Source organism: Vidua chalybeata, chromosome 2 (genome assembly GCF_026979565.1).
Source record: "Vidua chalybeata isolate OUT-0048 chromosome 2, bVidCha1 merged haplotype, whole genome shotgun sequence".
Lineage (NCBI taxonomy): Eukaryota > Metazoa > Chordata > Aves > Passeriformes > Viduidae > Vidua > Vidua chalybeata.
In genome coordinates, this window is record NC_071531.1 from 75944331 (window position 1) to 75966188 (window position 21858).

General features: G+C 43.1%; 1 protein-coding gene across 8 annotated transcripts in view; it reads right to left on the reverse strand.

The window, feature by feature from the left end:
* The window catches only part of NARS2 (asparaginyl-tRNA synthetase 2, mitochondrial), a 48635-nt gene extending 28077 nt beyond the window's left edge, over positions 1–20558 (reverse strand). For 3 of the 8 annotated variants that reach the window (XM_053936455.1, XM_053936454.1, XM_053936451.1), the window contains exons 1-6: positions 20407–20558; positions 17236–17345; positions 16739–16859; positions 15917–16057; positions 12698–12778; positions 5006–5106 (exon numbers count right to left, since the gene is read on the reverse strand). In XM_053936455.1, coding sequence (XP_053792430.1) covers positions 5006–5106; positions 12698–12778; positions 15917–16057; positions 16739–16859; positions 17236–17345; positions 20407–20529 — 677 coding nt within the window. In that variant the 5' untranslated portion in view covers positions 20530–20558. Of the gene's footprint in view, positions 1–5005; positions 5107–12697; positions 12779–15916; positions 16058–16738; positions 16860–17235; positions 17346–18314; positions 18334–19470; positions 19524–20057; positions 20085–20406 lie in introns of those variants that run through there. The other 5 variants (XM_053936452.1, XM_053936456.1, XM_053936457.1 and 2 more) reach the window with 5 other exon arrangements.
* Between the last annotated feature and the right edge of the window lie 1300 nt (positions 20559–21858).

The window sequence follows — 21858 nt, forward strand, 5'->3', positions numbered from 1 at the left end:
GTCTCCCAGTAATACAAAGTCATTAACAATCACTGCAGCAGTCAAGAACCAGACTGAAGTATGCAGTAATTGATTAAAACCAGACATGTCACGGTTGCTTTTTATAGATCCAATTAAGTGTCAGCCTAATTAATGGAAGTTAGTGCACTAATTATAAGAGTCTGCATTATGACTCAGACTCAAACAAACGTTGTGCAAGAAATGTCAGAAAATTTTTTTTTTAGACATCCAAGATAAATAATTACACTTATTTTTGTTACTTCTTAGCAACAGGAATGTTATACAACTGGACAACATTCCTGCAGCTGCATTCAGAAGAATTGAAAATTGTACAGTGTACAGCAAATATTTGTTTAAAGACAATGTAATCTGTTTCATCATTAGCAAGTAATTTTGGAATCAAATTTTAAAGTGCGTGTTGCCAGACTGCTGAGAATGAAGCCTCTTTTATGGAAGGCAGCCTCAAACACATCTCTTTTGAGCTCTGCAGTGTTTTCTTGAACATCAAAATGACAGCTCTCTCTCATTCGCCATCCTCCATGCTTTGAAAAACACTGAAGTACTGGCACTTTAGGAGTGAAATCAGAGTGATTTTAGTACCTTCTGCAACCAACAGGAAATTCACGGTGTTCAGCTCTCTACAAACTCAGGCAGACGCAGCCAAAATAGTCTGGATGACTGAAATGCTTTTTAGATCCTCTCTGCAACCTGCAAAACCAGTTGTAGGATTGCAAAGAACATCTGGATTAGGCAGAAGAACAGCAGAATAGATGATGGTTTAGCAATCAAGGGGATGCACTTGAGGAGAGAGGGATTAATTATGCTGCATCTAAACCAAGTTTCATAAATAGGTGTTAGCAGGCAGAAGTCTGAATGAAAGGCTGAGATTTTAAGTTAGCAGGAAAAAACAAGTCCTGGGGATGTTGAAGTGAAATTGAGCTAGAAAGATACCATCTTCATCAAGATGGTATTGTGCCTGAAATAGGTGGAGAGGACAATGAGAACAAAGGCAAGAAAAAAACTTAGAAGATTACTTGGGCTGGAAGGGACCTCAGGAGGTCATTGGTTCAGTCTTCTGTTCAAAGGAGGGTCAACAAGAAGGCCAGACCAGCTCAAGGCTCCACCTAGCTGTGTTTCTGATGAAGAGCACACTGTTTCTCTTGTCAATCTTTTTCAATGCTTGACTGATTTCTCCATTATCTTCCCCGCTATGTCCACTGAGAACTTCACTTTTCTCAACTTATCCCCACTGCTTCTTGTCCTCCTGTCATTCACCACTGCAAGAAGTGGGCCTGTCTTTGGAGAGCCACCTTGCAGGTCCTAACAGGCTGCTATTAGGTTGCCCCTCAGCCTTTTACCCATTTGCAGGGAACTTCAAGACAATGTGAGATGAACAAGAGAGGAGAAACTTAGTGAAGGCCTGATAAGAGAGAAAAGAAACAAGGCTGAGGAGGGCAAGGAATGATGAGATAACTTATGCTGCCATTTAGGGAGGGGATAGCTCCCAGAAGTTTAAGTAAAAGCAATTTTATTTAAGCTCATGATGCAAAAGGCAGAACAGTCAGGGCCTGGGATGAAATGCTGCGCAAGGGAAAACACTGATGTTAAACTATTAACAAGAGGGACTGAAAAGAGAGAAGCAGGTCCAGCCTGTGGGAAAGGAGAATAATAAAAAAAAAAATAAATTACTGCAGCCAGTGAGCTGTACTTCTTGACAACAAATGGCTTTGGCTGTCACCAGTATGCTTCTGAATCATCTTCAGCTGTCACAGACCCTCCAGCCCAGTTCAGGTCCCCAAGGGGGCTTTGTCTTTACCAGAGGATCGGGGGGCAAGGAAATACCACATGGACTCCACAGCAAACCAATGACATTTCAAAGCAGATATCAGGACACAGACAGCCCTACACTTGTACTGGTTACTGACTCATCGGAGATTGAGGAGACTGAAGGGGAGAGCTGTATTACTGAATAAAGACTTTTCTGGAGACCTTAAAAAGCCCATGGATTTACAGCAGCTGACAATGATTCAGACACGCTGAGCAGACAGCCTAGATGCCATCACTGCTAAGATGAGGCACAATGAGATGAGAAGTAGTGCCAAGTAGGCTGTCTGTGTCACACTGAGATGAACTCCTCTGACCTTGCCTTCAATAACAAGCCTACACAGCACAGCAGATGGTCAATAAACGCAGGAACATCTCTCTTCCCACTTTTTCTCAAAGAAAAAACTCACCAACTATAAATGGCTCACTGCTCTCTCCTGTGATCAGGAATAGCATCCCAAGCAACCCTGCCACGAAACAGAGCCCTGATCCCTGGACAATGCACAAGCATGGGCATTCAGGTGATTCCCTGTGGTCTGCAGATGAACTCTCTGCAAGGACACATTAGATGTGATTACAGATTCATCTGGAAAGTCTTCTCCATACCCCCTTTTCCAGCTACAGCTTGGAGGTTGCTCATGAGCTCTGTAAAGCTAAAAGCTAACCCCAACTTTACATGACTGCCTACTTGACCTCCTACTCCCCTTCTACATACACCTCCCCAAGGACAAATTCCTACCTGCCTCTCATACCTATCCTGCCCCACTTCTACTTTCTAATGGACTTCTGCAGGATCTGTCTCTCTCCCAAGTCCTACAAGTCACAAGAGAAAATGGGTCAAGACTGTGTGGGGAAGGTTCTCCTCAGCATTTCTATCTCAGTCTCTTCCCACAAATTCTTGGGAACAAAGTGTTCTCGAAAGCCTTAAGACTGCAACATTTAACATTATATTTAAGCTAAAGGTAATTTTTGAAGACTAGATAATTTTATAGACATGAAGAATTTAGTCTGGTTAAAACAAAGGGTAAACTTCATAGAATCAAATCCAAAACAGATAAATCTTTACTGTTTTACCTGATTTGTTTATTGGGAAGATGAGAATATTTCCATTTTAGAGGTGGAAAACTCACTTTTTACTACTCTAAGACTAAGGGTGAAAGTGTCAAGCCTGTCAAAGAGAGAGTTCTCTTTCATAATGGGTTTGGTCTTCATCTATACTGAATTTTCCCAACAAATTAACTAAATTAGTACATTGAGTAGCTGGCATGAAATCAGCATAACAATTCTTATTTGAAGGCACATTTTTATGAGCAGCTGCAATGTAGATTCTCCTCAGATATGGTACTTCAGCCAAATCACTGCTGGCCAGCTGGACTGCTGATAGAGCCTGTCAGAGACCAGATCTCAGGCAGGTAGCATTGCAGTTGTTTGCTGTGTAGCAAGGGGGGTTCATCACGAACTTATGGTGACTTTAAAAACACTTTTAAAATGATCAGTTACTGTGGAGTGGAAACCTTCTGAAAATGGGAGGGATAAAATCCTAGCTTCAGAAAATGTGAACTTTAAAGATTGGCCTTTTCATCAGGAAGTTCTGACCTGTATTTCTAACAGCGTTTGCTGTCCATGCCTGATATACAATGTTGAGAATCAGTGCTGGAGTTTTTTTATGTAATCACTGTAGCATTGTTTAATTGGCTACTGATAAATAGCGGCAGTGAAATTGCTCAAAGGGCAATTTTTGCATACAAATCAAAACATATAAATTTTTTCAGAAATCTGTTTTCTGCCTGATTTGTTCTCCCTGAGTGACATGGTCTCTTCTCAGACCAGCTCAGTGTCTGTGATATGCTGAAATACTCAAGCTAGACATACTTGATAGACAGGATGTTTCTCATGGGGTGCCCTGTCTGCTACAGCCAAAGCACAGGTCACGTGGCAGCAGAAAACTGGTGTCATCTCAAATATTAGCTGGGGAAAGTTAATGAGGAAGAGGTTTGTTTAACTGAAGAGGGGGAGATTTTAGTCTCTGGAAGATGAGATGGCATGAGTCTGTATGTGTTAGACTTAATTGACTGTCACGCATTGTGACCTTTACTGAAAGACGTAATTCCACAATTCAAGTAAGTCCAAAGAAAGAACATGAAATACAATCTCACTCGATTACATCAGGCTGTATCCCTTAAACAGTACACAGCCTGCTCTAAGATAAAGCTAAACTCGGCAGATTACCTGTCTGGTAAATACTTTTTCCATTGATATCACTCAGATGCACCTTGCTCTCTAAGGATGGATAAATAAAAAAATCAATGCTCTTCAGCATGCAGTACACTACAGCTTCATGTTCCTATTTTGCAGTAGTGTGTTGCTCCTACAGACATTTTGAATTAATCTAGGGCCACCTAAATTTAGATGCATTTATTCATAATGGAGCATAGCTGTTCTGGGAACCCGCTCCTTTTATTTTTATTTTATTTAAGTACACTGAGTTTTTGAGACCTGCAGCTCAAGTGGTATTGAATCACTTCAGTCTTCAAAAATAAATGAAGCTCTTCTAGATGCAAAAGCACTGCACTGATACATCACACAGCATTAACTCTCTAGATGCTGTGAGACCCTCCAGAGCATAGAATCACTGAATGATTTTGAAAGTGACCCAAAGATAATGTTGTTCTAACTCATGGGCAGGGACACCTTCCGCTATCCCATGTTGCTCAGAGCCCCATCCAACCTGGCCTTGAACACATTCAGGAATGGGGCATCCGCAGCTTCTCTGGTAAACTTGTGCCAATGCCTCACCACTCTCAAGTAAAGAAATTCTTCCTAATATCTAATTCAAACCTTTCCTCTTTCAATCTGAAGCCATCTCCCCTTGACCTGTCACTCCATGTCCTTGTCCAAAGCCCCTCCTCAGTTCTCTTGTAGCCCTCAAGTATTGGAAGGGGCTCTAAGGTCTCCCTGGAGCCTCCTCTTCTCCAAGCTGAACAACCCCAGCTCTTTCTGCCTGTGTCCACACAAGAGGTACTCCAGCTCTCTGTCTAGGCTGGCCTCTTACTGCCCATCATCCAGCCACTACCACTCAGTCCATTTCTCGCAGACAACCATGGCATATATCTAATGGATACCAAAATTACCAGATGAGAATATCCCACAGACAAAGACGAAAACTTCTAATTTTGCTCACCCTGCCATTACTTCCAAATGGAGCTGGCCAGAAACTGTCAGGAAGGCAGGCACATTGAAGAAATGGGTCTTTTCTGCAGACTCCTTGGCCTCTCTTGATGTCTGTAACAATGAGCAACAAGTCAGACCATTGGTGTTTAAATAAAAACCACAGCATACAGCTTATTTTCCCTCTTTTCAAAGCATCGATTTTCACTTTCCAATCAATATGAACAGAGAGGAGGAAAAGGAGAATCTCTATCTTTTGTAGTTTGAAGCTTCATATAGCATTGCCTTCAAAATTCAATTTCAAGTCTGATGAGAAAATGGAGGAGTGTTTTCTGTGTCAGTCCCACTGACTTTCAGAGAAAACTTTAAACACAGTGTTATTTTCTTTTCACAGGGAAATGAATTTGTTTCCACTGGAAAAAGACAAATAGTAATAAAAAAAAAAACAGGCAATGCAATATCCCCTTAAGATTTGTTATTCAGTCTTCAAAAATATCTCAACTGAAACAATACTAAGAGTATAATACTAAGAGACATCACAGCTTACATATTATATAGACAGTGAAAAATAAACTTTGTTTAATTTCAGCTTTTGCATGCTTTTTTCAGGTCATCAGATATTTTAAGCATAAAAATCTACAAGTAATAGAAAATTTAACAAGTACAGTGTTACATTATGAAAAACCTCAAAAGAAAAAAAAAGTCCTAAGAGACAAAAGGACAACAGACACAGATTTTAAAAAAGACACACAAAAAATTCATCTGAAAACAAGAATAACCTTTAATATTTACTGTGAGTGTCAAGCACTAGAACAGGTTGTCCAGAGGGGCTGTAAAGTCTCCATCTGGGGAGACATAAAAAACTCAGCAGCTGAGTACTGGGCAACTTGCTCCAGCTGACCCTGTTGGAGCACACTGAGATGGATTAGATAATCTCTATAGGTCACAACTCAGTGATTTCTAAAGAAACATGAAGATAAATGATATTGTGTTTCAACATCTTGTATATTTCAATGTCATCCCTAAACTTTGGAGGAGCCAAAGGTTCAGGAGAAAAACAGAATGGAACTTCAAAGCTAATCTGAGGTCTGGCTGATCTACATTCATTTCCAAACAAAGACTTCCTTCTGAAATAAGTTTGAAATACCCACTTTTGAAGGTGCAGCTCCTAGGAGTCATGCTAAGTGTTGCTAGTTCAGCTAAGTATGCCACTGCCTCCTGCCACCCCACTCCCCAACTTGCTCTGTCACAGGGAGCCTTGTTCACCAGCCTTTGATAGCCTACAACCTGCCATTTTTATCTATGAGCTTTAAGGTGTTGCTTTTGTTCTTAAAAAGCTCTGCTGCTCATCACAAAGATAAAACAGTGACTTCCAAAAACCTCAGATCACAAGGCAGTTTTATCTCCTCACAGCATCACACTGAAGAAAAGAGCAAACTTGTCTTGTTCCACAGAGATCAATGAAAATATGACAATTTGTGGCTCTAATCCCAGGACTGCTTCCTTTGTTTCAGAGGTTTTGTGGCTCTAAAAAAGCGAACATCAAACTCTGAGGATGCAGAAGTAGGTACCTACTGTTTTCATCAAATAAACCCAGAGCAGTTTCTCAAAAACAATAAGGATATTAATAAACATCAAACATTCACATAGTGCAGCCCCAGAACCATGGCCAGAGCACTAAAGAGAAGAGCCATGGATTCTGGTTTCTCTTTCCCTGCAAGCTTAGTTCAGACATTCCTTTTTTCACCAGTGAAAAATCCCACCTAATCCTGTAGGATACAACTTCTAAACAATGAGAAAGAGACAAACTAGAAGCAAGTAAAGAACATGAAATCAGCCACAAAATTTCAGTGCTTCCCCCCAAATCCACAAACAGGATACAGCTGTCTCCAGGAGCTGGGGCCTGATTTATTTATAATGACTTTTTGCCATTTTTCATTCTCCACATTAGATGTGATCTCAGAGAGACATAAGGAAAATAGAAACACAGTAAGTGACTAGACAAAGTGAGACAATCTACAACTCAACTGGGCTCCTGAAAACCTGCAGCCTTGTTTGAGAGGTCACAAGATGTATGTCTGCATTGTGAGCAGCTCCTGAATGGCTTCTGACAGAAGGTGAAGATTAAACATGACAATATTTAGATTAAATTTTACTGCCCCATCACCATCTGATCACCTCTCCTCTCCACAGCTGCCCACTTGCTCTCCCTCATCCTAAGGCACAATACTCAATACAATGGGTACAACACAGATCATGCCGAAAACTTTCCTATGCAGGAAAGATTAAATGCCTCCCTTTTTGTTCAGAAGGGACACCTTCAGCAATGGGAGATTCCATAATCAGCAGCTGCACATTCCACAGGTACAAGTATCAGATAATCCACTGGACGTGATTCCTCCACTTTACACATTTGAGCACAGGCCAATATTCCCAAGCACCTGTGCCCCAGATTCATACTCAGCCTTTTAGATCAAGATGGCTTCTTCATTATATGAAACCACAGCCACTGGTACAAGACAAACAAATGGCAGGGGACACGATCCCTTCACTGCTGACACTGGGTGAGATTGGTTTTCATGCCCATGACTGGCGAAATGAAGCAACAACACTGTGGTGCTTTTACTTCAATTAGATGGACGCTTCTCCCAATTCCCCACGCCAAAACATGGACTTTGTAAAAGATTATGAGGGGAATTATGGGTTTCCTTTCAAGCTCTTTCCATCCCAGAGTCAAAAACTACCCAAATTACAATGGGGGAAAAGGGAGAGGGAACCTGTATGAAACATCTTGGTGTCCAGAGTAAATGTGCTATAAACATGCTAGTATTTGACGTCAACTTCAAAGGCTTTTTATTCTCATTCTAAATACAAGAACAACTGGATTTAGTACCTGTTTTGTTCTCCATCTCCTCAAATGTCTAATGATTTAATTTAAAATTATTCCCTTTGATGTCAGTCTTGTATTAACTTCTCCTTGAGGCAATTAGCTTCAGGAGAGTACAAACTGTTTGATTCTATCTTACACTCTATGCAAGCCAAAAGCATGAAGGGATCAGAGAAGACTTGAAAAGCTCATAAAGCTCACAGAAATCATTGCTGTAGCTCTAGCCCAGGCCCACACCACCATGCTGCTGCAGCTTCCCAGAAACACATCTTTAATCCAGATTTGCCCTCTGTGACACTGCATTATAAACATGATTGGATTTTCCTTTTTAGGCAACCCCTGCAAAATTCCTAACTTCTAAGAGAAGTCCTCCTTGCAATTCCAGTCCTAATTCTGACCAGCTGGACTTGCACTGAGCAATAGCAGCTGGTTCTGCTGAGACACACATCTCATAAATATGTACTGGAATGCATTACATCTCATAAATATGGATTGGACAGGCAGATATGAATCAGATAGAAACGAGGAGAAACTGGGAGAGCTAGAACATGAAAAAGCAAGCCGTCCCACAGTTCACGTCCAGTTTACCCTGATCTTTGCCAAGCACATCTCTGAAGTACCAGCCTCCCAGGAACTGGCTGCCTCCCAGACCGTCACACATCTCTAAAAGGGAAAACACCTTACAGACACTAATACTGTTGCATTTAACTGTGATCCTCCCCAGCAGATCCCAGCTTTCTTTGGTGCTGACAAGGGTATTTTTCAGTAGCACCAAAGGGATGGTAGGAGGAAGTTTCTGTATCTTCAGCAGCAGGTGCCACAGCTGGTACAGCCATAAACTTGCACCTTCAGGAACCTAAAAACTTCGACATTCACTCCTGTGAGTGAAGGGCAAAAAACGCCTGAAAGCCCAACACCGTACAATCACCAGATGCATTTTAGAGAAAAATATACCTGGACAGTTCTTCAGGTTTATAGTTAAATATCCTTTCAAGTAATGAAATGGCCTGATCCAGACCCTGGGTTCAGCCAGACACCATCCAGGTGCCATGAGGTGTGCATGTGGGAAGAGACAAGTCTCACACAGAGCACATTTTACCTCTGCTGGAGCCCAAAGGTAGAGTGCAGCACTCCTTACATGTAGAGAATGGTCCCAGGCAGGAATACAGCCACAGGCAATAAAAACTGTATGTGAGATCCACTTTAAGGAGCTGTGAATGCATGATACAGCTGTTATGCTTTGGAACTCACTGCATGCTGAGTTCTCTTAAAAGGCTGCAGCTGGGCAACAGGGAAAGTGGCTGTGGAGACCCACATTGAACCAGCTGGAGTGTCCTGGGCCAGACACAGAGAAGCCTCCACCTTCTCCACAGCAGCTGAGAGCGGCCATACAAAGAAAATTTTCCAGGGAGCAAAGTGGAAAAGAAAGCAGGGAGTCTTCAACACTGCAGACAGAGTGGGAGGCTACTGAAAATAGCAGGGAACAGACATGCAGCTGGGTCACAAGGACAAAAGTATGGCAAATTTCTCAGGATGCAGCCACAGAAGGGGACTGGGTAAAGTTTCTTGCAATATAAAAAGCTGCTAAGAATTCTAGACTTCAGAAGAAATTAAAGTGAAAAATAAGCAAAAGAAAAAACCCCAAAAAGAAAGGAAAGAATCTGTCCTAAGGTGTAGGTGCTAAAACTGCTGGTATAGGGGAATTATTTTCAGATTAAAATAGAAAAAGGGCTATCTGCCCCTGCTGATCTGCATTCTCCCTATTTCAAGAATTACCTCATCCTGCTTTGGATGATACTAAAACATTGCTTTCAACAGTCAAAGCTCTTCTAGTATTTTAAATATATTTACTTTAAAGAAAGAAGAACAAAGATGCTTTCTCCCCTACATGCTCCCACCACAGAAAGACACTGTCAACATTGCAGAAAGCCACAAGATGGTGTTGCTGATGTGGGTTAGGGTCTGTGTAGTCATCTTCACACTTCCACAGTTTTTCTTCAAACCTACACTTTTCAGGTGGAGAAGTTTCCTCTGGAATTGTTACCATCTTCTGACTTAATTATTCTTTAAGATGTCCTCTGCTTACTGCACTCTTTTCACCATTACAGTACGTCATTTTAAAAATATTTAGTTGATTTGCCCAGCAGAGAGGGAATATGGATTCTCCCCCATCCGAAGTCCTAATATGAGAGCATCCCAATCAAAGTTATGTGCAGACTAATCAGTACATCCAAAACCAAACAAAGATAATGAGGAAGCTGAACATATAAACAAACACAAATCCTAAAGGATTAAGAGTTTCAGGAATCAAAGACCGTATTTCAAAAAGCCTTTTCATTCTAACTTCAGATACATTTTCCCCCCATCTCTTCAATTCACATGTGAAAAAATATTTGTACTCTCTTCACTTTCCATCACTTCAAAAGAATGTGCAGGCCTGAGCAGCCATCAGACGTTAGTCAGAGGATTAAAATTGTGGCAGTAAGAGAAAACAGCTATTTAAAGGCAATAGTTCACAGTGGGTATTAAAAACAGCCTCTACTTGGGCCCTAAAGGCTATTCAACTAAAGTTTTCAACTTACTCCACCACAGCAGGTCAGCTAAACTGCTGAGACTATTAGTTGTATACACTGCTCAAGGGAGCTAAAAAGAAAAAACCAAACCCAAAAGACAGAAAAAAATCCAACCTGTTAACAGTAGAGGTATTGTAACTGCTACAAATTCAGGAGCAATAGGACACCAATTCTGGTTGCAGGTAGAAGATGGGTCTTAAAACTTAAGGAACAGGATCTAAATATTTTTTGAAACTGAGGAAAGTAATTTAAAGGTTGTTTTCATCAATTCCCATCACCAGAAATCTTAGCTCCTCCTCAAATATAAGAGGAACATGAATTTATATTCTCCCTTGTCCTGCTCAGACAGTGAATTAAAGGCTAGTTTAAAAAGTGACTGAATACAGCAGACAAGAATGTCTTGATAGTTGGTTTAGTTAAAAGCACATGAAGGTTCTGAGCTTTGTTGCAAATACCATACTCTTATTATTATGTCTGAAATCCTTCTGTCACTCTTATTTTGTGTCTGACAGCATCACACACATGGCCCAGGCAGGCTTAATCTTCCCCACGTTTTCACTGTCAAAAAACAGTGTCACTGCTCCAGTGGAGTGATGTGATCCCAGCAGGATAGCAGGTGGCCTTAAGAGCTCTGCTAGCCAGGACCAATTGTGAATAGGGCTTTGCAGAAACAAATCGAAGTCCTAAATGAAGCCAGACAATGAAGTTGTAATCAAAGGAAAAACAGGAAATCAGGGAGAACTTCCCTCTACCCAGCAGCAAGTGGGTTTGTGAATTCCTTCCTTTATGGCACAGGCCATTTAATGGGGTCTGACTTGGCACTTACAGCACACCTTTCAAGCACAGCTGTAGTTACATTTCTCCAAGACAGGTATTTGCACCTCAGCAAATAATCTCCTCTCCCACTGGAGAGGAGCAAAATATCTGCCTTGAACCATGCATTTAGATAAGATCCAGTTCATACAAGTTTCAGGCTCACAGTTTAGCACCTCATTCAATATTTGCATCAGGGCTTCTGTCACTACCAGCCACCTACGCTGTAGTCCTGCATCCTCTACAGCTTTCAAGTGGATACAATTTGTACCGAAGACGCAATACACTGTACAGCTGCACACTGCATAATGTTTCCATCATTAAGTGTCACTTGTTTTCACGTCTTAATTTGCATGCAACAGCCTGGAGTGAACCTTGGGTAGCATTAAGGCATCTCAATTAAACAGGAACAATTTAGTTTGGCTAATCAACCCTATTGTCCCAGCAAGCAAAAAGCTGAGCCACGTGTACCAGTCTGGAAGGGAATCACTGGTACCACAGGTTAAACCTTGAGAGCCTGGAGAACAAGTAGACAGAAGCTTTTTTTGTCACAAGGCTGTGCAGAGTGGAAGACAAGATCCCACAGCAAGTAACTGCTACCTCAACAATTTCTTTTGCTTACAGATGAATCACCAGCAAAGCTGGAGCCAGTATGTGTAAGTGGCAATGGATGCTGTTGTTTGAGACAGAAGACTGAATTTCAGATACAGAAGTATAAAAGGCAGATGGAATTCTGTATGATTAATGACTGTGGGGTCAGGAATCATGAGAAATCTGTGGGGGAGATCTTAGTGGTTATGGCTGTGTTTCAGTTTCACAGGGGGTTCTGACCCATGATGTGAAGCACTCTTATAATGACAGATTGTGGCAGTAATTTGGTGGTTATGGGGAGGCTTGACAATACTTGGGGAGAATTCCAACATACAAAAGGAGTAGCTTGTAGGGAGGAACCTGTATGTACACACTGGTGAAAAGGAGTTTCAGATATTGCTGACTTTTTTTTTTAAGTATTATCTCATGATTGATTGTATTCTTTTTTTCAAAGCTAAAAAATATTTGAATGTAGTAGTCTGTCCTGAATGACCCATCCCATCTCTTGGGCTCTTATGATCACATAATTTTGTTTACTAAGATGTTCCACCTCCCTCTGTTACTCTTTGTAAATTTATCCACAGCACCAGGGGGATAGAGCAACCTCATCAGTACAAAAGGTGCTGATTAATGCACAATAGCAATAAAAGAAAAGATAATGTATCTGTTTAACTGTCTAAATTATTAGCTGAAACAAAGGATTGCTATATTAAAAAAAATCACAGAAGTACATTAAAGGGTTCATGAAGACAAATATTTCCTCTAACCTTTAATAACTCAATAATTGCTTTGAAAAAATAAAAAAACCAAACCGAAACAAACTGTATGCAACCCAACTTACTTCAATTTGAAAGAGTTCCCCGGCACCTTCACAGTCATTAGATGTAATTATGGGGGTATGAATATGCACATATCCATTATCCTGGAACAGACAGAAGAGCAAAGTTAACGAGCTGTCACCCTGAAAGATGACATCAACCAGCACACATAACTAGGCCATTAGCCCCCAGCCAGGGCAGCACATGTAGTCTTTTGAGCAGCTTCCGCCTTACAGGGACAGATGACAAATTATATGCTACCATGATTTACAAATCAGTGTTTACTACCTGCACGTTTTCCTCCAGGTTTCATAACCAAAAGAGATTTATGTCATTACTATGAGTTTTTTTCAGTGGCCTGTCTCCCCACCATTCCCCTTTCTTCTCACTTCCTCCAGCATTTTTATATCTTTGGGCAGTTTAGATCAAATTGACCCCTAAGACCTTAACACTTTGTTTCTTTCAGCTTTTTGGAAGGCAGTGGTTAGGCAAAGGACACTCTTTGTATGCTGCATTAAGAGAAGTGATCAAATGTGTTGGATGACAGAAATCACACACTGATGAAAGAGATGTTAAAAACACCCAACCACCAATAAAGTATCAGTCCTACTTTGCATCTTCTAAGATACTGAAGTCAAGCTGATTTTAAGAGACAGGGTATACCCTGGCTTGCTCATGTTCTAGGTACCTGCAGAATTACACATGCATGTAATAGTTCATAAATCCAGTAGAGGCCTCTGAAACCAGTAAGACTGAATGAAGAGAGCCCCTGTTCTCTGGATTTCTCTGTAGTGCAACCGTGGGCTTTTAAAACAGTTGCAACCTAATACTCAGTGGATAGATACATCTTAGCTTCACAGCTTTTACCAGAATAATACAATTCAGTCAGTCACATGAGAGGTCCTTGTCCTTATCACCAGCTTGTTAAGTGACTAGGAAGACAGGAGTAGTATTTACTGCCCACTCTGAGAATCAAACTAGAATTCATTTGGAACAAAAACCTCATATGGTCATGCAATGCATTTTATGGGAGTACAGTAACACAACCAAGAGGGAGCAAAGTCCCTGCAGTCAGCTCTAGGCTACCTTGGTTACACGTACAAAAACCTTGGCTCCTCACTGGGATCCAGTTACTGCACAGAAGGAAGTCTTGGATCCAGACCTACTTGCTTTGCCTGGAGAAGGAAGTTTTAGTCTAGCAGTACAAAATGCAGGCCTCTGACACAGTTCCCTGCATATTCAGAGCCCTGCTGGTTACATGGCCTCCCAGCTCTACAGGAGATGTTTGAAAAATGCCTAATTTCCTCATACAGTGGTAGCAGTTGCTGTAAAGAAGCAAACTTCACATAGAAGACCCCTTACGTGCTTTGGAGAGTAATGCAAACTGCACAGATCTGAAATAAGAGAATCCCCTAAAAACCTCTTGGATAATTCCCCTTATAAAAGCTTCTAAAATAATTCAAGTTGCACTACTGGCTCTCACTAACCTGGAACTTAATGCACAGAATGGAAGTTGCCATTCACAATGCAACTATCTTACTAGGAACAATGTTTCTATACCACATGGACCACAATTCTCAGGAGAAGATTTAAAGGGGACATTTTACCGTTTGACATCCAAATCAAAGGCACTTAGCACTAGTCATTCATTCCTGGAAATGAGCAGGCTAAAAAAGAGATGTTTTTAAAGTTACAGAGAGTCTTGATAATTTTGTGTATTCAAACAACTCCACTTATTTTCTTCCCCCATTAAGCTCCTTACAGCTTTGCCCAGTGAAAATGCTCAAATTATATTTTGCAGCTATGGTATGTTCTGACCTTGTCAAGTTGGAAATTGCAATATTCTTGGGATGATGCAAGTAGCAATTTTAAAACTTCCTTTCATTAGAGGTGGAATAAAATCACAGACATTCCTGGTGCTAGGAGAGTTCTCATACAAGCTTTTGTAAATATCAGGTCTGGGACCAAATCTTCTTTATTCCTTTAAAAATAACTTTAGTGTAGCTGCTGCTGCTAAATTGATGATAGATTCTACTTTTTAAAAGAGCTCTGCTCTTGAGCATCGTAAACAGGAAGGTATGTCAGAGCCTGAGCAGGATCTGGTTTGGAGAAGCAAAGTCTGAATAAGGTGGTTTTGTACCTGGGCTGCCTGCGGTGTCCAGGTTTGGAAGCACAAACCGTTGTAGGCAATGCCATCTAGTGGCTCGACACCGGTACAGACTGATTCCCAACAGAGCTGGCTTCTGTCTTAGGAGCAGGCACAATCCTGAAACCAGCAGATTTAGCTGACAGGGGACCCCCTCCACCCCAACAAAACCCACAAAACTCATTCAAACACAATTCCACACAGGCAATTCTTAGAGCAAGCAACCCTTCTTTGCCATTGCAGGCAACAAAGACCAGCAAACCTGAAACCAGAAATTCATCTCGACATTTCTGACCTGTTCCTTGGGCCACACTAATTATTACGTATGAATTTTGTCATCAGAATTATCTGAATATGATTCTATTCTATCTAAAGCCAGTTTATCTAAACTAAAATATGTTTATTTACAGGAACAGCTTTAAAGAAAGGCTCAGGTGTGCTAGAGGACTTGCTACCTTTCTTTTTCTAGTCACACATGGTCTCTATGTGACATCTGGCATCAGAGCCAATTCACTGCCCTCCTGCCTGGACAAAGCCTGTGCTGTACCCACAGCTTAAGAGTGACACATTCAGAAAACACAGGTGGCTCCCACCCATCAGTTTCAAATGCATCAGACCAGGAGTCTCCTAATGTCAGCCAACAGCATCCACACAGACTTGTTATTGCAGTAAGAGGCAAGAACTGAGAATAACATGAAGCTCTGAGTCAGTTTGTCTGTGTTCCTGTATCACAGATTTTTCCATGTGGGAGGAGGTTTCTGTCCAAGGACCATAAGGTCACTGCAGAGGGTGGGTTAAACAAGATGATACTATGTTGTGTTCCACAGACCACACACTTGCAGGCAATTATACTGCAACTCTGTGAAAGGGCTAAATAACAGGAAATGGGTGGAAAGACACTGACAGGCCACAGATGTGCTAACCTGATCATAAGTAACAGTTTGGCCAAGGCCCAGCCCAGCCAGAAAGAAAACCACTGGGTGCAAAATCCATACCCTGCAGGCAATATGTCATGGTCCTTCCCTCCTAACCTGCTCCCATAAAGCCAGCCTGAGTGGAGCCTTCTGCTTGAGAGGCTCGGTACAGAAGGGACTACCTGGAAGAAGGAGTGGATGCCTGCAGTGGCTTCACTGCGGATTCGCAGGAGGGCGCCCAGAGTGTTGTTCCTGCAGCGCAGGTGAGGGAACTGTCGGACGTACTCCAGTGGGTGCCTCTCCTTCATTTTCAGGGGAAATGACTGAAAACAACAAGGAAATCAAAGTAAGAGGATGAGAACTTGGGAGTCCATGCAGTTTTATTGCTATTCACAGAATGCCATCTCTCCCTATAAAACTCAATCACCATTGCAGAGCACTGAAGAACTAGATGCTTCTGCCTATCTTTTCTGGTTATTTTGTGTATTTTACAATGCTTAGAGCAGAGCAAGAGCCATGAACATGAGAGGAAGTATTAGCATTCTAAAACACTCCACCTTTTGGATGTTGAGCTCCCCCAAAACCCAGCTGTTCACCTCACTGCTGCAACAGCAAGCTAGTTCTGAATGTGCCTGTGGCAGATACAGCTCTTCCAGCTGCACAACCTGGAGCGTCTTGACTGTTCCACTGTTTCTCCAATTCATAGCCAAGCTGGACTTAGCAGGTAAGCCACCTGCACAAGTAAGTGCTTCAGGGTGGGACAAAGGCATACTCCTAACTGTCAGCCTGTGCACATTTTCCATGGAGAAACGGCTCTGTCACAGAAACGAGCTTTCATGGTGATCCAATGTTTCTCCTTTGATGCACCCTACAGACACTACTGACAAACCAAAATCTGCAGGACCACTCAGACTTAAAGAAATTTCAAGCATGCGTTGCTGGATTCTTGGACCTCCAAAAAATTGATTTCCAGCAGTCCTACCCCTCCTGCTATAGTGACATACCCAAATATCACAAGGTCCCACCACATGAATGGTTTCAGCTTGCAGCTCCATGTTTTGCATCCTATGAGGACTTTTGACAAGCTTCCCTTGCACTTCCACTGCACTTCCAAAAGTCAGGTCTCTAAGCAAGAAAAAAATAACAGCTTAACTAGGTGCTGATACAACTACATTCAGAAGAGAGATTGCTGTTAATTTAGCTGGATTACTTAGGATCACAAGAGATGCTGTAGCCATAGAGCTTAACTGACGACATGAAAAATTATTAAATGCAGAGCTGGGAATGGGAAGAGATTCACAAAGCTAGAGAAGAATTTAGGACAAAGCAGGAATGTTGGACAAGTGGGGAGAAAAGTGACAGGTTTTTATTAGAAGGGGCTCTTGGTGGAGACAAACACGGTTAGTGAGTCCCTGGCACAGGGAGGGAGGCGTAAGGACACCCCTCCAAGCACTGCTTAGCACATGTATTTCTCCAGGTAGGTCCATTCAAATAGACCTACCTCTTTTCCAGGCTGGGATCTGCGACCACCTGGAGGCTTTCCAGAGAACTCCCATCATTTATGTGCAGGAATAAAACTTCCTTCTGGGATCGGACAGAGCGAACCCAGCCCTAGAGGTAAAAGAAAAAGAGATTTGTTATTTTTTGGCAGGAACGCTGTGTGCTCATGCTCTTCTTCCAGCTGAGCTGGACACACCATTTCAGGCCTACTTCAGCTTCTTACTGAAATCAAAGTAACTGTTTATTTGGAGGCAAAAAAAAAAAAAGATAATAAAAAACAAAAAGAGACAAAAAGTTAGTGTCAGTTTTTCTTTTGATTTCAAAGCAGAGAGAAACAAATCCTTAGGGAGACATCCTTCTGAAGCAGAGTCTCTTCCTGAGAAGAGTAAGGATTAAAAAGATGTACCTGCATCTTGGGGAAGCTGAGAATACAGAAAGCAACGAAATGCTCTGAAGATATAAAGTGTTTTGGCAAAGTACATGTTCCTATCACTGATGTCCCTTCCAAACTCTTCTTACTAAAACAGGAGAGACCAGTAATGCACTGTTATTCATTACAATACACGCAAGACCACTCTGACCAATCAGTTTTGTTGTTGTATCCTTGTAGAAAGGTTCCAATGTTTCAAATCTTCAAATCTGTTCACTAGTGGTTTATGTGCCCTAAAATGCTGGACTGCTAGAACAATGTTGCAGCCAATAGATTCACATGAAAAACTACATATTCATAAAAAAAAAACCAAAAAAAAAGCCTTGGATGTTTCTCCTTTCATCTCAAAAACCAAGACTGCTTCATTGAGCCCATGGGGGGGAAAAAAAAAAAAGCTATTAAGAAAAAAAAATTTAGAAATACTGTATTGAGTTTCATGAAAAGAATAAAACTAATGATACCACAATTCATTGTAACAGCTAAACAGGAAAACCGACCATGTACAGTGCAGGCTAATGTCTTAATTTCAGTTTTTTAATGACATATAAATTCTAATTACTTTTTAATTGGAAATGTCAAGTCAGTACCAAGGCAGCAAGCAATAGTAATAGCATGCAAAATATAACTCCCATAGTTGCTCCTCAGCTCACCAGAGTTGAGACAAAGCTGGCCTTCAAAGCAAAATTATCTGCTGGGGGCCTTGCAGATCATCTTCTAACAATATTGTAGAGAACAACCAAAACCAGTGCTGATTAAACAACCAAACTGCCTCTTTTCCAACCAGTTTCGTATTTCTCTTAAGTGGAAGGGATCAAATAGTCCAAATGACTTCAAACTGGGCAAGTGCTTTAGGGATTTTTTACCAACCAAACAAATGCAAATCCATCTACTTCTGTCACCCAGACAGAACAAACCAAGAATGAAACAGCATCAGAAGCAAAGCGTGTTATAGTTTTAAGGATGACTACTAACACAGGCAAAGCATTACACAGGCTTGTATAACACGCTTTCCATATTCCATGTAAAGAACCATGGAAGATTTTAAATATGTGAATCTAGTGTGTCAGGCAGGGTAAACTACCCCTGGAGAGTGTTCCACCCAAAGGAAGAACTATTCAAGAAACAAGATCATCTGGGCATCCTCTTATTTGTATGGTGAAAGTAAAAGGTATTTCCTACAGTAACATGCCTGAAGCTGTTGTGCTTATCCTCTGTATTCCAGGAAATCCCCAGAATACACCATGTATGTTATACTGGATGCACGTTTAATGTGTAATGGCAGATATTTTTCCTCAGTTTCCCTCTCCACAAACACTCCTTAACAAAACACAGCAAAAAATTAACAAAGAAACATTCTCAAGAGCTTTTTTTTGCCACCTCATCAAGCTGTTCTGGAATCTATTAAATGAGAGGAGGAGTCTTACATCCTGCAATAGGAAAAAAAGCATACCCACAGGCTTGTATTGGAGCAGCAGAGGCTGCAGCAGCAATGTTCTGACCACTTCACACCTCACCAGAATGAACGTACAATAAAAGTGACAATCCTGACTGTAACCACTAGACTGCACATTCCAACAAGCTGGCCATTATAAGGCTGGATTTAAGCCAGACCGGATTCCTAGCCCATTTTAATACAAAAGCCCCACACTTTGCTAGCAAAGGGGAAGAGCAAAGCAGCAAGGGTCTGGAGGACAGGGAAGGGGGAGGAATGACAGTGCTGCAAATTTTAGCATCAGTTTATTCTAGCTTGCATTATTCAACAAACTACATCTGAAAAGAACTAACACTGGATGAGCTTCTTCCTACCTTATTAGGCTTCACCTACGTATGAGCAGGAATACCAGCATGCTACAAGCTGGTTTTTGGGTCAGTAAAATCACAGAAAGACTTGAACTGTAAGGGAACTTAAAGGTTATCCAGTTCTAACCACACTGCCATGGGCAGGGACACCTTCCACTAGACCAGGTTGCTCCAAGTCCCATCCTGGCCGTGAACATTTCCAGGGATGGAGCAGCTACATCTTCTCTAGGCAACCTGTGCCAGTGTCTCACCCCCCTCACAGTGAGAAATGTCCTTCTTATAAAGCTAAATCTATCCTCTTTCAGTTTTGTTTAAAACTGTTACCAAGTACCCTGGTCCTTTTAATACTCATTGAGAAATCCTGACAACTGCACAGCTCGGCATCGAAAAAGGGACTCTGTGTGTGCAACCACTGCCCTGCCAGTTGGAAACATCAGAAAACAGGAGAACACACATTCCTACGCCAAGGAGAAGTGCTCTACAGCTAAAAGGCCCATTAATTCCAGGCTATCCTGGTTCACAAGAGGAGCCAAATACAAACGTCAGTAGAAGTGTTATCGATGGTTCTGACACTGCCCTAAACCTGGACGTACGTGGCACAAGACCAGTGAAAAAGCTTTAAAAACAACAGCACGCAGGCAATGTCTCGCTTTCCGGAACAGAGGCGGTGATAAAGCCAGCGTGGATGAGCACATTCAGTACACCCCATCACAGCGACAACGCTCTCCGCACGGGCCGAGTGACCCCAAAGCTTCGCTGGCTGCGGCAACAGCGAACTGAGCACGCACAGCGGGAGAACACACGGAGAGGCTCGGCACGACGGCAGAGCACAACTGGGAGCGCAGCAAAACGCTCTGCAGAGCTCCCGTTTCCTGCAGGCCCTCCCCTCCGCTCCGCTCGGGCTCCGGGCCGGGCCGTGGCCGGGCGCACCCGGGCACGCACCTGCACTCTGACCGCGTCCGCCGGCTCCCGCGCCCCCAGCGCCTCCCGCACCCGCAGCCGCACGGCCCGCGGCAGGGAGGCGCAGCGGCGGAGGGCCCGCCACCCGCCACGGGCGCCCAGCATGGCAAAGCCCGGCGGGCCCGCTCCCCCAGAGCCCGGCCCGAGCCCGGCCCGAGCCCGGCCGCCCTCTCCCGGCTCCCGCTCCGCGCCCGGCCCGCTCCCGCACGGGCCCACGTGAGTCCGCCTGTCGCCCGCCGCCTCACGTGACCGCCCGCCCCGCCAATGGCAGCCCTGACTGCCCCCGGCCAGCCAATCGGAACAGAATGCGCGCTCAGCCCACCTATTCCGCCGCCCGGGCGCAAGCAGCCCTGGGAAATGTAGTTGCTCCTATGGGGTGTCGGCTCCTAGCGGGACACGTGGGAATTCGACCCCGCGAGTGGGAGGAAGGATGCTCCGTGGCCACGGGAGAGACCCCGTGTTGGGACACAAGGGATCCCCGCGGCGGGGGTAGGGTATCCTACTGATCTCTGGGACCGCCTCAGCGGCAGCGCGGTCTGGGGATGGCGTGCGGTGCTTCTCAGGACCTTCCCCTCTCCCGTCCTCCTGGGCTTTTCTCATAGCCCCTCGATATTCCTCGCTTTTCCTGATAAGAGGCGCAGGACTTGGATCTGCTCTGCAAGCCTTGATGACGAGTAAACCTTTTCTCCTGTTTCTTTTTGAGGCTTATGCCCCCCTGTCCTTCCAGCTCATGTGGGTGGATGGTGGGGAGCAGCCATCAGGGTCTCCAGCTCTGCAGGGAATGACTTGGCAATAGAGGTGGGCTTAAAATTGGACATGACCCAGCAACGTGCTCTTGCAACCCAGAAAGCCACTTATATCCTGGCCTGCATGCACAGCAGTGGGGCCAGCAGGGCAAGGTGGGGGATTCTGCCCCTGTTCCTGTGAGACCCCACCTGGAGCATCCAGCTCTGGGGTCATCAGCACTGGAAGCATATGGACCTATTGCACTGAGTACAAAGGATGAGGCCCAAGGATGGTCAGAGAGCTGGAGCACCTTTGCTATGGAGACAGGCTGAGACAGTTGGGGCTGCTCAGCCTGGAGAAAAGAAGGCTTCTTCCTACTGCAGCCTTCCAAACTTAAAAGGCTTATAAGACAGAGAAAACTTTAGTGCAAAGTTAAGGGACAATGTTTTTAAAATGTAAGAGTGTTGATTTAGATTGCACACGAGGGAGAAATCCTCTGCTGTGAGGGTGGTGAGGCTCTGGAAGAGGGGTTGCCCAGAGAAGCTGTGGCTGCCTCAACCTTAGAAATGTTCAAAGCCAGGTTGAATGGGGCTTGGATCAACTTGGTCTAATGGAAGGGTCCCCTGCCCATGGCAGGAATGTTGAAATTAGATGATATTAAAATGTCCCTTCCAACCCAAAACATTCTGTGATTCTATGAAATGTGTA